This window comes from Sturnira hondurensis, unplaced genomic scaffold, assembly GCF_014824575.4.
Source record: "Sturnira hondurensis isolate 20B ecotype Veracruz unplaced genomic scaffold, ASM1482457v3 Scaffold0008761, whole genome shotgun sequence".
In the NCBI taxonomy this organism is placed as follows: Eukaryota; Metazoa; Chordata; class Mammalia; order Chiroptera; family Phyllostomidae; genus Sturnira; species Sturnira hondurensis.
In genome coordinates, this window is record NW_028081392.1 from 1,487,954 (window position 1) to 1,502,846 (window position 14,893).

Below are 14,893 nucleotides of genomic sequence, written 5' to 3' on the forward strand. Positions count from 1 at the left end.
TCCCCAGGGAGGCGGCAGAAACTGAGTCACAAGAGTAGCTCCGGGGAGTGTGGGGGTCATGGAGACTACACCAGTGGGAGCCCCAGACCTGGCAGCTGCCACCTGCCACACTCCTCCCCGGCACCGGGCCCCCAGGACTCCTGAAAAGCACCCACTAAGCTATACTACCTCGTTCTACCTCCGATTAGGAGGAAGGAGCCCCATTAATGAAAAAGGAAGCTACCAGTGAGTGTCCAGGAAAAGGAACACACAGTGACACAGATGAAGCCAGAAGGAGAATACATGTCAATAGACAGAAAGAAGCAGGGCCCGTGAGCAGTCTCCGCATGAGGCCTGACTGGCACACTCTGTTCTCACAGTCAAGTGGAACTCTGATCCAAGGGTTTTCTCCAACCATCCCAGCCAGCAACCAGCTGCCAATGAGCAAAATCTATCAGGTTCAGGGAACAGAAGGCACCATCACAGGCCCAAGCAACAAGAATACTTTGTAGCTTGTTTACAGCTTCTAGGAACTTGAAACAGTAATCATTTGCAGTAATGCTTTTGTTACTTGTTTTGGCCAGGCTATTCTGAACTAAAAATCACCTGGGTAGCCCCTTCTATCTGACGCTGGCCCAGCTAACAAACCCCAGGTCATTCCCAGTCCCAACAGTGTCTGTTAAGCAAGGCAAGCCCCCCACCTCAGAACTAGAGGTAAAGGCAGGCACGGCAGCCAAGCTGGTAGATGCACGAAGTCACCAAAGTCAAGCCTGAAACAGAGTTCAGGGGCACTGAGAAATGAAACTGACGTCCCGGCTCCTGGAAGTTCAGTTCTCAGCAAGGCATTCCCCTTTACCTCCAATCTAAAGCCAATCTATAAAGGTGCGTATTACAAACACAGTCTGCAGCGTACAGCAGATGTGATCTCCTAAGACGAAGCAATGCATACTGGCAGAGAAACAGCCGCCCATCCTCAGGATCGGTGATGCGAGGCTGAAACACAAGCATGGGAGACACCAGTGAACCACCTGCTGGAAGGTTCAGGTGCTTATTTTGGGAGCTGCTCTCCCAAGAGGAAAACAAACGATGGGCAAAAGACGTATTTACACACGAAATCCTCACACCAATCCCAGGGGCTCTCAAGCACCACCACACCTGTCCAGGGACCCTGGCTGTGCACTGAAAGCTCCAGAGGCAAGCCCGGCTTTTCCCAGAGAAGCGGGAAAACCACCACGATGAAGGCGGGATTACCAGCACCACTGACCACTAAGGCGGGGACCAATGGGCACAGACGTGGGCTCTTTCACCCCCCCAGAGGGAGGGACAGACACGAAAGAGAGAGGCACAAAAGTAAAATAGGAACGCAGGGAGCCATGTGCCCAGGGCAACAAAGAAAATTACTAAATGCCTAGGAGGGAAGGAGAAGTGGCTTCTTCAAAATGAACTGTAACCGGCACCTAAAAGACAGAGGTACCACAGACTGGCTAAGTGGGGACAGCAGAGGGAAATTCCCGAACAGTCTTCTTCACTGAAGGGGAACAAACGCCCTTTGTCTTTTCAGGACTGGGGCAAAGGGAAGAGGCAGGGGCTGGCCTACGACAGAACTTAGGCGCACAGAGTAGGACAACATCTGGCACACTCACTCCCACAAAAGGCAGGAGGAGTCGATCCTGCGGGCAGCAGCTTGTGTGAGTGTCTCCACAGCCCAGGCACGATGTGGCCAAAGGACTGAAAAGGAGGTGAGAGAGTCGGATGACTGGGCTCCTAACTGGAATGGAGAACTCACTCCAAAATGTCCAAGCAACAGGCGGCAGCATCGAGGGCTGAGAGAGAGGCTAACAGAAAAGATTCCAAAAGAACATTACAGCCAGGAAAATGAAACTCAACTGAACTGAAACAGGGTTGAACTGAAACACGAAGTCTCTTAGGACAGTGATTTTCAACTGGTGTGTCACAAGAATTTTTAAAACATGCAATATCTATTTAAGCAGGGGCACTGACCTCTTCTCCCTTAGATTGTCAAATTAAAAAAAAAAAGACAACAGCTAACACAAAAATAGCCATCCAGTGTAAATGCCCTGTCTTGAACCATAACTATAAATAGAGTTGAACTGTATTGGTCATGTAGCAAAATGAGGTTGCATCTGATTGGTTAATTCTTGGTACAGAAATACTTATATACAAGTACAGGCATCTGATTTTTTTTTCAAATCACTTTAGAAGCAAAGAGGGTTGGTAATTACTACTATTATTTTTTTCTGCAGATCAATCAATATCATATCTATTGTTTGGTCACACAGGCAAAAAATAGTTCTTCGGTGTGCCAACTTTTAGTAATTAGTTTATGAGTGCCATGAGATGGAAAAGGTTGCAAGTCGCTGTCAGACCACAAGAGAAGAGGAAACAGGGAGAGCCAACACAACGAGGATGCAGTGGTGGTCAGAAGCTGCGCTGCCCAAGCCACCACGAGTGGGGGGCAGGGCACAGGCCACAGGGAAGGCAGAACACACCTGCTCACTTTGCTTCCTGTGAAATGGTGACAAGTAGAGCAGGCCGGGAAGGTGGAGACACATGACACTATCCCTGAGTCGCCTAGAAGCCTGAGAGTGTTTAGCGGGGAGAGAGGATGTTTGGAGACACAGTCACCTTCACAGGCAAAGGACACCTCCTACTTATCACATGAGCGGACGGACCTGTTCTGTGTGGTCTCAAACCCCAGACCCCAGGGCAATAAATGAGCAAACCACAGCTTAAGGTGAGGAACACATTTCACATCCTCAGAAATATAAAAAGGGAACAGCTTCCCTCATTAAGTGATGAGCTCTTCAACAGCAGAAGCAACCAAGCAAAAAAAAAAAAAAAATGCCCAACCTATGAGGAATTCTGCGTAAGAATTCTCAGTGGAGAAGGCCTCTGACCAGAAGACCTCTTAGGGGTTACAAGTCTTAATTCTTATAACAGTGAAGCAAAGGACATTTTCAGTATTAATATATAACCAATATATAAAAATTAGCCTAAATCACTTCCTGATGAGAGTTATTCCTCAAAACCTGTTCCTAGCAAAGCCTTCATCTCTACTCTCATCCCCCCACATTCCACCCCCAAATACCAACTTCTTTCTCAGGGAATATGTTGAACTCAAGTTCTTAGAGTGTCTGCCAGACCCCTGGAGGTCTGATTAAAAGTGGCACATTAAGGCGTGAAACCTACTCCAGAGTAACGGAAGCACTGCACGTGTGAGTGCAAGGGCCTGGCACTGGAGCCTCAATGACAACACGCTGGTAGGCCGAAACCAGAGAACTCAGCATTTCAGAGACCCCAAAACCCTACCGGCAAATCTCAGCTTATTAAGACAGGCATTTAAAAGACTTCAATTGTACTTCCCTGGGAAATGGGTGGGTTCTGCTCACTCTTCCCTCTCCAGGTCTAAACCTGTATGTTCTAAACCTTTCCACACAGAGGTCACTTATCGAAAACAGGTGACAGTGGAATTTACTGTACTGAGAGTGGCTGCCACAGCTGCACCAGCCCTGCAGCCACGGGCTCCGCAGTGGCTCCGGACTCCAGGCAGAACGCCGCATGGGCGGGGGCAGAGTTCAGAGCCGAGTGTGTTTGAGGTGCTTTTCTGAAAGGGGACTGAACTTTGAGTCTAGAGTGAGGGTTCTCCCACCACCTAAACTAAACGCTTTTCCAAAATGGTGTACTGAAAAGGTGTGATCTGGCTCCACATCCCGGCCAAAAGACCTTGAACAACTCAAGGTCCTTCTGAGCTTGTTTTTCTTCTGTAAAGTGAGGATAAAATCCTTGACATCACAGGCCTGTTGTGACAACCAAGATGGCAATTACACACTTCCGAGTGCCAGGACACACATCCCCCCTCCATTATGCCCTTGTCAGCATTGCTGGTATTTTAATGGGTTCACGTATCTCAACTCCCCAACCAGGCTGACTTTGAAATCATTGCATCAGGGGTTCAGATCTTGCCTCCACCACTTTGTCATGTGACCTTGAGATGTCAGTCTTCTGATCTGCAAAATGGGCCTATTTCTAGTACTCACTCCCAGAAGTGTAAAAAGTAACCAATATTTGTTAAACGGTGCGGTGCTGCCACGCCACAGAAGTCCAGGTAGTACCGTCATCATGATCTGAAGTGGCAACAGGACCTTTCTCTGACCCATTAGCTCCCCCAGAACAGGTGCTCCACAAACAGCTGAATCAGGGGGCCGTTCTATTTGTTTAGATTTAATCCAGTAATTAACTGGCAGCACAAAGATGCAGAACGCTGCGTCCCAACAACCTCAGGGGCTGTCAGTTACGAAATTCAAGACCCAGGAGTCAGCCCTGCGTCCCTAGGGGCGGGGCGGGAAGTCCCATCGGAGCAAGAAAGGGAGGGTCCAGCGAGGCACCAGTGATGCCACAGGTGCAAGGCTTTCAGTGATTTATGAAACTGGAACCGCAGGCTGATTTTCCTCTGATCCCAGTAAGTTGCTGCGGTTCAAATTGTTTCTGGAACCCACCCTTTAACAGAGCCCCCTCAGAACCCTCTCCGTTAGTGGAAGGGTGAGGAGGCAACACCACAGCAAAACTGCTGCCCGAGTGCGGGGGGGGGGGGGGGGGGGGGGGGGGGGGGGGGCGGGGGGGGGGGGCCAGGCCTGAATGAAGCCCCTGCTCTGCTGGCCACTAAAGCCAAGACCCGGGCGACCACACAACCATGGAAAACCACAGAGCCCCTTCTCGGGAATTCTGTGGAGAGTAACGAGAAAGGGAGGAGCACCGAGACCGCCGGGCACCTACAAAGCTCAGTCACTTGTACGTAACTGTTAAGGGTGAGCTTGAGGGGGAGGCCGACCAAGGACAGGCATGCACACTCTAAGTTTTACACTTTGGCATAATTTGATTTTTCCCTTCTTACCTTTAAAATCAGAAAGAGTAGTTAAACTTTACCATCTGTTTCAGGAACAATGTAGCAGAGACCACAAGTTGCTCCCTTTATTCTTCATGCCTTTTTTTTAAAGATTTTATTTATTCATTTTTAGACAGAAGGGAAAGGAGAGAGGGAGAGAAACATCAGTGTGTGGTTGACTCTCACATGCCCACAACCCAGGCACATGCCCTGACTGGGAATTGAACCGGCAACCCTTTGGTTCACAGGCTAGCACTCAATCCACTGAGCCACACCAGCCAGGGCTACGCTCCACACCTTTCAAAGGAACCACAAGCTCCGGGCTAACATGGTTGCCAAGGTTACAAACTACACTTCCCAGTCTCTTCCCTAGCATGCTCCAGCCACGAAACCATGTACTGACCGATGGGATGTTGGCCGAGGCCATGACAACTGTGATGGCTGGACCTTTGGCAATCGTGGCGGACCACGAAGAGGTGGACCTCAAGCACGCACCTAGTACTTCTGGGAACAAAACCACCACACTAGCCCTGGACTGCCTGCCTGGCTCCTAAACTTTCTATGACAGACAGGAAGAGTTCCGTCATATTTAAGCCACTCCTATTCTAGGTCTCTGTTTTCTGCAGTCAAACCTAAGCTTAACTAAATACCAGCTTAATCATCTACCTCATTCGCCAGAAGAGTCTCCAAATGACACGTCTTTACTGCGGCTTACTTCCATTGAAGGTGTGACTAAAAGCCCATGTATACAATGTAGTTACCAAAGACTTTGAAAAGCAACCTTACAATGAAGGGGACCTTTCCTAAGAGGTATACCTTCTGCTCTATTTCTTAACACAATCAGTCTTTTTTTAGCCATACAACACATGCTTTTCCTTTCCAATATTTTAGGCAACTAATGCAGCCTCCCAGCACCAACAAACAGCAAACATTCCAAAGGCAGTGGATGGCCCTCTGGGTAATGTATCGCCATAGCAACAGGAAGGCTGCTAGGAAACCAAGAGAGAATAACCCCAGGAGGTGCAGCAGCTACCTTGCACCCAGACACTTCTTAGAACTCATGCATTTAGATCCCCTGAGAGCAAGAGATAATGCCACAGCGACCCCCTGATCACAGCTGGTGTCACAAGTTCCTTCCACAGGAAAGAGCACTTGTCTTTATAGGATCCTGCTTTTGGAAAACATTCTGCAGAGAATAAAAACAATGCCCATTTAGTCATTCAGAACAGCATACCCTCAGAGGCAGCCTGCCTTGAACTGGAGAAAGATCCAAACATTCCTCTTACCACAAAAGAAATCCATGGCAATAAAGCCCTCAAGCTCACTAAGCTAAGTCCCATCACCTCTGACCCACATAAGCTGTTATTTCTGCTAGGACAAAGGTGCTTTCTTTCCTGCTTCTCCTCTCCCACTACTGCCGTGCTTTTTAATCTTCCTCACAAGCCAGACCATTTTAGGACAAAAAGTCTATCCACATGGAGAAGTCAACAGAGTCCCAGACAAATGACCTCATACAGTAACTGAGACACTGACAGACAAGAACACAAGAGTGATGCCATGCAGCAAAATTAATTTGGGGAAGAGAAATTCCTATCTAGTTCATTCAAGAGTCCTCCAGTCCAACATAAGTTCCTGCTAGCAAAGCTCTTCTCCCTAAGTGCCAACCCATCCAGGTGATGGGCAGAGGTAAACTTGAATTACCTTAGATAAGATTATGCTGCAAGTGGACCAGAAAGAAGTGAGCCCCTGGCAGTCTGACCAGGGTCCAGTCAGGTGAACAGGCACAGGCAGGGGTCCGAGGCACAGCTGCCTGGTTCCAGCCCCAGCCCCGGGTGCTGCTCCGAAGTCCACGCAGCGAGCCGGAACTGGCACGGGCCCTAGCCCATCCCTGCTAAATGGCTGCGTGGTCTCTCAACACTTGCAGGAGACGAAAATATGCTAAAAAAGACCAACACCCCAATATGCCAACACCCTCCTGGTGGGGTCATGCAAACCCCACCAGGACATTCAGTGTCTCGACTTGTCCCATGTGACTGCTTATTAACTCAAGTTTCAGATACATGTGTGTCTATTATACATGTCACTTTTGACTTTCTTTAGCTAACATTTAATAGTACTGCCTTCATTTGAAATGCCAAAATCTAAAACTCAGCAGAGCATACATTAGGGCAGGGTACTGGAATGCCCTGTGGTTGCCCTCACCTCCAGAGGGCTCTCGGGAGGGCTCAATTGGCATTAAGCGCAAAGCACTTAGAACACTTGCCGGGTGGACATCACCTCCCAGTGCTGGTATCGCGACGCCTGCGGTCCCTGCGAATCAGCTACAGCAGCAGTTCTGAGTGTGGTGCAGAGAACCCTGGGGTGCCAAAGGCCCTTTCGGGGGTTCCATGAGGTCAAAATTCTCATAATACCACCAAGAACTGAGTTGCCTTTTTCACTCATTCTCTCACAAATGGGCAGTGGTGTTTTTCCTGAGGCGCAGGACAGGGGACCCTGCACGGACTGACTGCAGGAGCCCTGAGGGTCTCGCCAGGCGTTAACGAGATTGCACAGTGTCAAACAAGCCCATCATCCCTCTAAATGTTTGTGTTTTAGGTAAACATTACTTTTCATAAAAATCACATCAAATGTTACAGGTTCCTTATTATTTCTAAAGAATTTTTTTTTAATTTTGTCAGCTTAATTGGTAAGATGGTAGTTAAGTATGGACAGACATGGCCCACACAAACAACAAAGCTCTTAGGGGGAGCCCCCGGTAACTTGTGGGTATGTAGGGATCCCCAGAAGGAAACACCTGAGAACCACGGAATTAAAACATTTACGAACAACCCACTTCTAGCACAAAAAGGAGGGGAAAGAGCTTCCTCATTTTACAGCTGGTTCCCTTTTCAGATTTACCTCAAATCAAAGCCAAGGCATCTGTCAAGGTCATGTTCCACTCCTGTGCCCTCCCACCCACATAAAATCCTCCCCCATGAGGGCCGGGGAGTCCCTCTAACCTGGACATGAACAATTACAAAGGTCGACGCTTTACTTGAGCCCAAAGTCAACTTTGATTTGTGAACTCCTAAATACAAGTCCTTAAAATTCATGTCAGTAAATAAAATTAAATGCTTTACCTAATCATGAAGAGATGTGGCACCATTAACATTTAAGTGTCGTGCACACCAACCCACCAGCACGGCCTGAGGTGAAGCCACCACTCGGTCACGCTGAGCCCTCAGTGGGCCGGGCACTGCTGTACGTGCTGCAGACACTGCCAGGGACCAAGACGGCAAATGCAGATACCGCACGGGGCCAGGTGGCTGCAAGTGCTTTGGGGGAAAATGAAGCAAGGCCAAAGAGCAAAGCTAGGACTAGGGCAGGGACTAGGGAGTAGGAGAGGGAGGCAAGGCCATCTCAGAGAGCAGTGGGGATTCTGATAAGGCAACATCTGAGCAGAGGCCTGAACGGAGGGAAGTAAACCACACGGGTCGTCTCAGTCGGGCAGAACACAAAATGCAAGGTTCCGAGGAACAGTAAGGCCCGAGGGGCTGGTCAGCGGCCCTGGCCTCATGGGAGGAAAAGGAGAAGAGCGCTCTAAGAGGCGGCTGAGAGCCAGACGACGTGTGACCTTGCAGGACACACGTCAAGTTCATAACTAGGGAGACAGGAAGCCACGTGACCCTATATGCACGGGACAGTGTGCCACCACAGCTGCTGAAGAATTTTTTTACTGTAAAAAGTGACATCATTAGGACTGGCCAGAAGAACTTTCTATAGCATTTTCTTCAATCTCATTTATGAAGTTCTCACTAATGTCAATGACTTCTTTCCAAAAGCAGTTTCTACCCAAATACGGCCAGAATTCAATTCTTAGATTTAGAAGTGTCATCAGAATTCACCTCACTTTTTCTGAAACACAGGCATCCAACCACGGGGCTAGACTGACAAATCCACACAGTGAAATACACTGCAGCTATTTATTTTTGTAAAGAGCTGAGAGATGACAAGAGGCGATAAGAAGACGTGACAGTAAGTGCAATGGGGTGATCTAGACTGGATCCTGGAACAAAAACATAAAATTAGTGGGAAAACTGATAAAATCCAAATACAGCTTGCAGTCTCGTTGACAGTGCCCTGATGCTAATTCTTCTGACCAACGCACAGCAGCCATATAAGGTGCGAACAGTAGGGAAATTAGGTGAAGGGTGTATAGGAACTCACTTCACTAGCTTTGCAACTTTTCAGTACATCTAAAATTATTCCAAAATTTGAAGTTTTTTAAAAAGGTACTATAGATCTACCTGGGTCAGCATGAAATACCTCTAAGTATAAACAAAAAGAGAAATGTAGCACGGGGGGGGGGGGGGCAGGGCTGGGAATACAAGAAAGAAAACTACTTGAACAAAAGTTAAATAAAAAAATAATAAATAAATAAATAAAAAGAGAGAAATGTAAATGAAAACCACTTACCATTTTACTCTTATCAAACTAACAAAATTTAAAGTTTGACACCAAATGTTAATAATTCAAGTAAAAAATGCATATTCTGTGGGAATCACTTTAGAGAGTAATTCGGCAATTTCTAGTTAAGGTGAAATATGCACACTTCACAAGTCAGTAATTCTACCCCTAGGTATATCCTCTAAAGAAATGTCTACTCATGTGCACGAGACTATTTATGGCAGCAGTTTGTAACAGGAAAACAAAACAAATGGTAAAAATCCAAACACCTTATCACGGAATGGAGAGTGAGTATGATATACATGGAATACTGTACTATAGTGAAAAATGAAACAGAGCTACATACTATCAACACAGATGAACCTCAAGAAAAAAAACACTAACCTGAGAACAGATACAATATTTATGAAATGTTTTAAATATCCAAAGCAATGCTACATACACTGTTGAAGGTTACATTGTATCTATGAAAGTATAAAGATCTGCAGGAGAATGATAAACACCAAGCCTAGGAGGCGTCATCCATGGAGAGCAGGGAGTGGCTGAACAGACTACCCTAGGGACCACCGGCAGTAACGCGAGGCCTCCAATCTGAGAATTCAGGTCACCAGGCACCCGCCCCATCTGCTGGGCTGCTCTGGTAGAAACTGAGTTTGGCTGCCTGGAGGGCAGACTCCCGCCTCCCCGCTATCTGCAGGTGACCACCTAGCCTGGTTTGTTTTCCAGCCCAGGAATTACGTTCAGTACACATATTTGTAAGTCAATTTAATTTTGTTTTATTAAACTTACAACATCTTTGAAATGGAAGACCCCAGGAGACATTACAAAGTCAAGGGCAGAGAAGGGTGGCTGTGCTGGTGGGACTAGGCCATGGACAGACACAAGATGGTTTCTGTTCCCAGTGTAGCAGCAAACCTTACAGTACTTGTTGCACATAGGCCCTGGCATACTTGCTGCAACCCAATTAAACAGAAATGATTACTAACCCCACTTTACAGATGGGGAAGCAGGTTCAGTGACATGTCCAAAGCTACACAGCTGCTGTCAGCAACGTGACAGACCATTCCACACCACCACCTCAGTCCCATTACAAATTCCACCAGAAACATGAAATTTGGATAGATTGTTTTTCAGTGCACACAGGCCATTATGCAAGGCATAATTCAGGTTATTTCCTGGAACTTCATGGAGTGAAAAGTAAAGCAGTTCACAATGGGGGGCTCAAATGTTGGAAAATTTTTAGTTTCAGGTAATAGCTAATAAGCTCAGTAATCAATGCATGTAAAGGCTATTGTCCCAGGTACGGAAGGTAGGACCCGCCCTGACTCCAGGAGACCACAAAGAGTTCCACCTTTGTGCCTCAGGAGGACTGCAAGCCTTCCCCATGGTATCTGAGCCATCATCCCCCCAGGGGGAGATGACCACCGCCCAAGGGGAGAATGCTGCAGTTTTTTTTAATCCAATTAACTTTCCCCTGAATTCCAAACCCCTTACCTCCATTTTTCTTCTCCCTATAAAAAGGGCCACTTTAAAATGGGATTGAAGACAGTCTGTTAGGGTGCAAAGCCACCTCTTCTCAGATCCCCAGCAATCTAAGTAAAGCTCCCACAGAGATCGATCCCCATGTCTGCTGACTGGGGCTGGTAGGTGACAGGCAGCAAGAATGCCGGCCTTTCTGGTTTTGCAAGAACGTCTGCAGCAGCCAAAATCTTTTATCCTAATCACTATATTTATCATTGTTTTAAAATGGTTAAAAAATAAAAATAAACAACAGGCAATATAATTAGCATTCTCTTCTGCTGATTTACAGGAATCTAGAACTTCCCTGTGGCGCTGGCAGGACTGAAGAGGACCCAGAGCAAGGCTTGGAGCCTGGCACCCGTCTGCCGGGGCGCCCGTGGGGGAAGGCTGCCTCCAAAACCTCGGCACCAAGTGGCCTGGTGTTGGCCCTGAGAGCTTCCCACGCCTTATTAGACAGTTTCCCCGGCCAACACCACCCTGTCCACCCTTACTCTTTCCCATTGTCAAGTGCCAGCCTGGCCATTCCAGTTTCAATTAAGTTCAAGTTCTCCTTCGTCAATCTAGAAAAATCCAGACCACTCAATTCTCCCACACCCTTCAACTCTCATAGGAAGTACTAGATACAACCGGCCAAATGTAAAGCACTTACCAAATCCTTAATTGGTTAAAACAAATAAACCCTTCATAAATTACATGATTTTCAGACTAACACTGATGATTATTGACTGAAAACAGATAAACAGGGAATTCATCCAAAACTCCTGGCAGGTGAGAAACAGAACTCTGTTGATAGTCAGCAAACTATGACATAAATTCCTGACTTGCATCATAAGGAGCACAGCCATCAAATGAATATATATTTGTACATAACATTCTAGCACCCCTGGAGGGCCTCCCTGCCTGTGCTGGCCACACATGAGTAACAGGAACACGTGCCACCACACACACGCTTTATACACAACGTATGATTCCTTTATAAAAGTTCAAAAACCACAGTTACGTCTTTACACCTCTGGTGCTAAACTAACGCAAACAGTTGTTCCCTTTGGGGCAAGTGAAGCAGGGCAGTGAATGGAAAAGCAGAGGGGACTCTGGACGCTGCCAAGGCTCTTTTCCTCAGCCCTGGGGGCTGCTCACGGTGCGTACGTTCACCCTGCATAACTCACCAAGTCGGACCTCAAATGTGCATGTTTCCTGTAGATAGGCTACAACTCAGTAAGTCTGTAAAAAAGTTACAGAAAGTCGGTGTTGCTGGAAGGCTATGGAAAGAGCAAGCACAGTCCTGGGTTCTGACGCCAACTTCTCCAATAAAGGGCCTATGATTTGGGGGACTCAGTGTCTTCATTCCTCACAAAGAAGTGAGGTTAGCTACTCTCCAAGCACGCCATCACTTCCCTTTCTTTCTGAGGTAGAGAAAAGGCAGGGACAACTGGAGAGGCAGAAAGCAAGTGTCTCTACCATGAGGACATCATTAAAACACAAACCATAAAGCTTCTGCACATTCGGAGTGACAATGTGCTGTACGGCAGTGCCGTGCTGGAAGGGCAAGTTCCAAGCACCTCCTGGGAGCAGATGATCGCTGCAGCCACAACGTACCTTCATTAACACTGATGTTATCAAAAATTTTAGAAATAACATGTCCTAAAAGTCACAGAGGGGCCAGAGCTGTCAAGGTAAGTCAGCATCTATACACTGTTATCAGCATGACCTTGGCATAACCCTAAAGGCCTGGCAGCAAGGTTAGAACATGGCAATTATAACACAGTCCCATTTCCCCAAGTGTTCAAGGAAGCGGGCCTCCTGGCTTCCTTAATACTCCAGTAAATCATCTTCCTGTACATACCAGAGAAGGATTCTACATTTCCAAAGAATCAATTAGGTCCATTTAGGATGATTTGAGGGCAAGTGATTTGAGGAATCTTTTGTTTAAAAGATTGTATTTATTTCTAGAGAGAGGGGAAGAGAGGGAGAAAGGGAAACACTCGACCCACAAAAGATACATCGATGGGTTGCCTCTCGCAGGCCCCGCACCAGGGACCTGGCCTGCAACCCAGGCCTGTGCCCTCACTGGGGATCAAACTGGCAACTTTTCAGGTTCACAGGCAGGCACTCAATTCGATGAGCCACACTAGCTGGGACAATTCTAAAGGTCTTGTGGGGAGTGACTCACTGCCTAAGAACAATCATTTGATACTGGGGAAAAAAATGTCCTCAATTGTTCTCAATCAGTACAGAAAATTTAGGGACTAGCATTAGTTTATTGCACCGACCATGGAATAAAAAGCAGTTATCAACCCCAGCAAGAAATAAATTTTCTTCAGTGACTATAAAACCAAAAATCTTTCCTTATAAGCAGATCACCTTTCATAGTCTAAAGTAAAACACGTTTAAGAGCTTAGTTTAAGGTTAAGACACATTCTTTAGAGTTGCTGAAGGCAAACATGAGGAAAAACATCTTAAACCTATTTCGTCTATAAGTATCTTCTTATTTCTTTGTTCTTTCATCAACTCTCACCCATTTTGTCACTGTTTATTAAAATGCAGATGGGATTCGCCCCTAAACTATAGTTAATGAACTGAAGCTGAGGTGGGCCATGAAGATTAGGTTTATTTCCCTCAGTGGGCAGCTATCTGACAACACCCAAAGCTGGGATCCTCTCTGCACTTACATTAAACTCTGGCTCGTGACTATCAAACTACAGAACTTGATTAAGTACTAAACCTCACTCCTTTCCCTTCACCTCAACGATTTACATGCGCTTAAGGTGTGAAGGCAAGAATTAGGGGAAAAGGAAGGTGGCGGCGACGTGGGGAGGGCACAGGGCCCCTTCTAACCCCAGGAAGACAGGCAATGCGGCTGTTTCCTCCGCGTTGCCTTCCTAGCCTGTGGTGATTTTTACAACCAGTACTATTTCAGGGCAATAAATAGGTGTAAGAACACTCTTATGCACAGCTACGTCTTACATACTTACACTTTCCCCAAATGTAGGCCACTGCTAAAACCGGCCAATGGCTATGCAAAGATATTTTAAAGTAGGTGAAATGAGGGCTCCACTGCAAAACTATCAGGATCGCAAAACCCCGTATCTTCTTCAAGATGTAGGATCCAGAGTACATATATATGCCAAGATAAACATCAAGAGTGATCTTATAGTGTACTTTTATGCTCCCTGCAACCTCAATACTTAAACTGGGGAAACTGGGGCCAAGGGCCAAAGTGTGTCCAGCTGGATGGGGCTCTATTCCGTCTCAATCACGTGAGCCCAGCAAAGCGCAGCTGCTGCAGGGATCACCCTACAGGCTCACCCCCAGAGCTGGAAGGGCAGGCTGGGGGGAAGGCCGCAACTCGAGCCCTAAGGGAGAGGCCGCCTGCCCCACCCCGACACCCCAGATCCCAAGCGGCCGCCCCGGGGGCTTCTCCGCCTGTCACCCAGGCAAGTGCCGCAGTCCCTTCGCCGCGGAACAGGTACAGGCCTTAGCACACGCCTGCGCAGTGCGCGCCCCTCGCCAATCCCAAAGGGGAGCGAAGGGGCGAGGCCCGGTACGGCCCGCTCCGGGACGCGCGGACCGCGTTCTGCGGGAGACGCCCTCCCCAGGCTTCGGATCCCAAGGCTTACCCGCGCCCAGGAGGCTGGCAAGGACGAAGAACGAGTACATGGCGCTGCCGGACCCGAAGCCTGCAATGCAGAGGGTCAGCTGATCCTTCGCAGATATAAACCTGCACCGCCCCCCCACGCCCCGAAGCGGCCTACTGCGCAGGCGCAAGCTCCACCCAGACCTGCCCGGTCGGAGTCCCGCAGCCTGACTCAGCGCCGCCCAGAGCGCCTGCGCGAGGCAAAGGAGGAGGCGGGGCGAAGCTGGGGGACCCGGACAGGCGGGGGGAGGGGCACGGGTGGGGAGAACGAGTGGTGGAAGGTGAGACAGAGGCAGTCGGAAGGGAAGCTAATGATTGAATAAATCAACGTTTGGAATTATATATAAAATATCTTTTTGGTCTCTCATTTTTCTTAGGGGTCACCATTTTCTATTATTGATGCCCTTTTA

General features: G+C 47.8%; 1 protein-coding gene across 3 annotated transcripts in view; it reads right to left on the reverse strand.

Moving 5' to 3' along the window:
• The window catches only part of PSAP (prosaposin), a 30,726-nt gene extending 16,144 nt beyond the window's left edge, over positions 1-14,582 (reverse strand). For 2 of the 3 annotated variants that reach the window (XM_037055828.1, XM_037055827.1), the window contains exon 1: positions 14,467-14,582. In XM_037055828.1, the coding sequence (XP_036911723.1) occupies positions 14,467-14,506 (40 nt within the window). In that variant the 5' untranslated portion in view covers positions 14,507-14,582. The remainder of the gene's footprint in view (positions 1-14,466) is intronic. The other variant, XM_037055829.1, reaches the window with a different exon arrangement.
• Between the last annotated feature and the right edge of the window lie 311 nt (positions 14,583-14,893).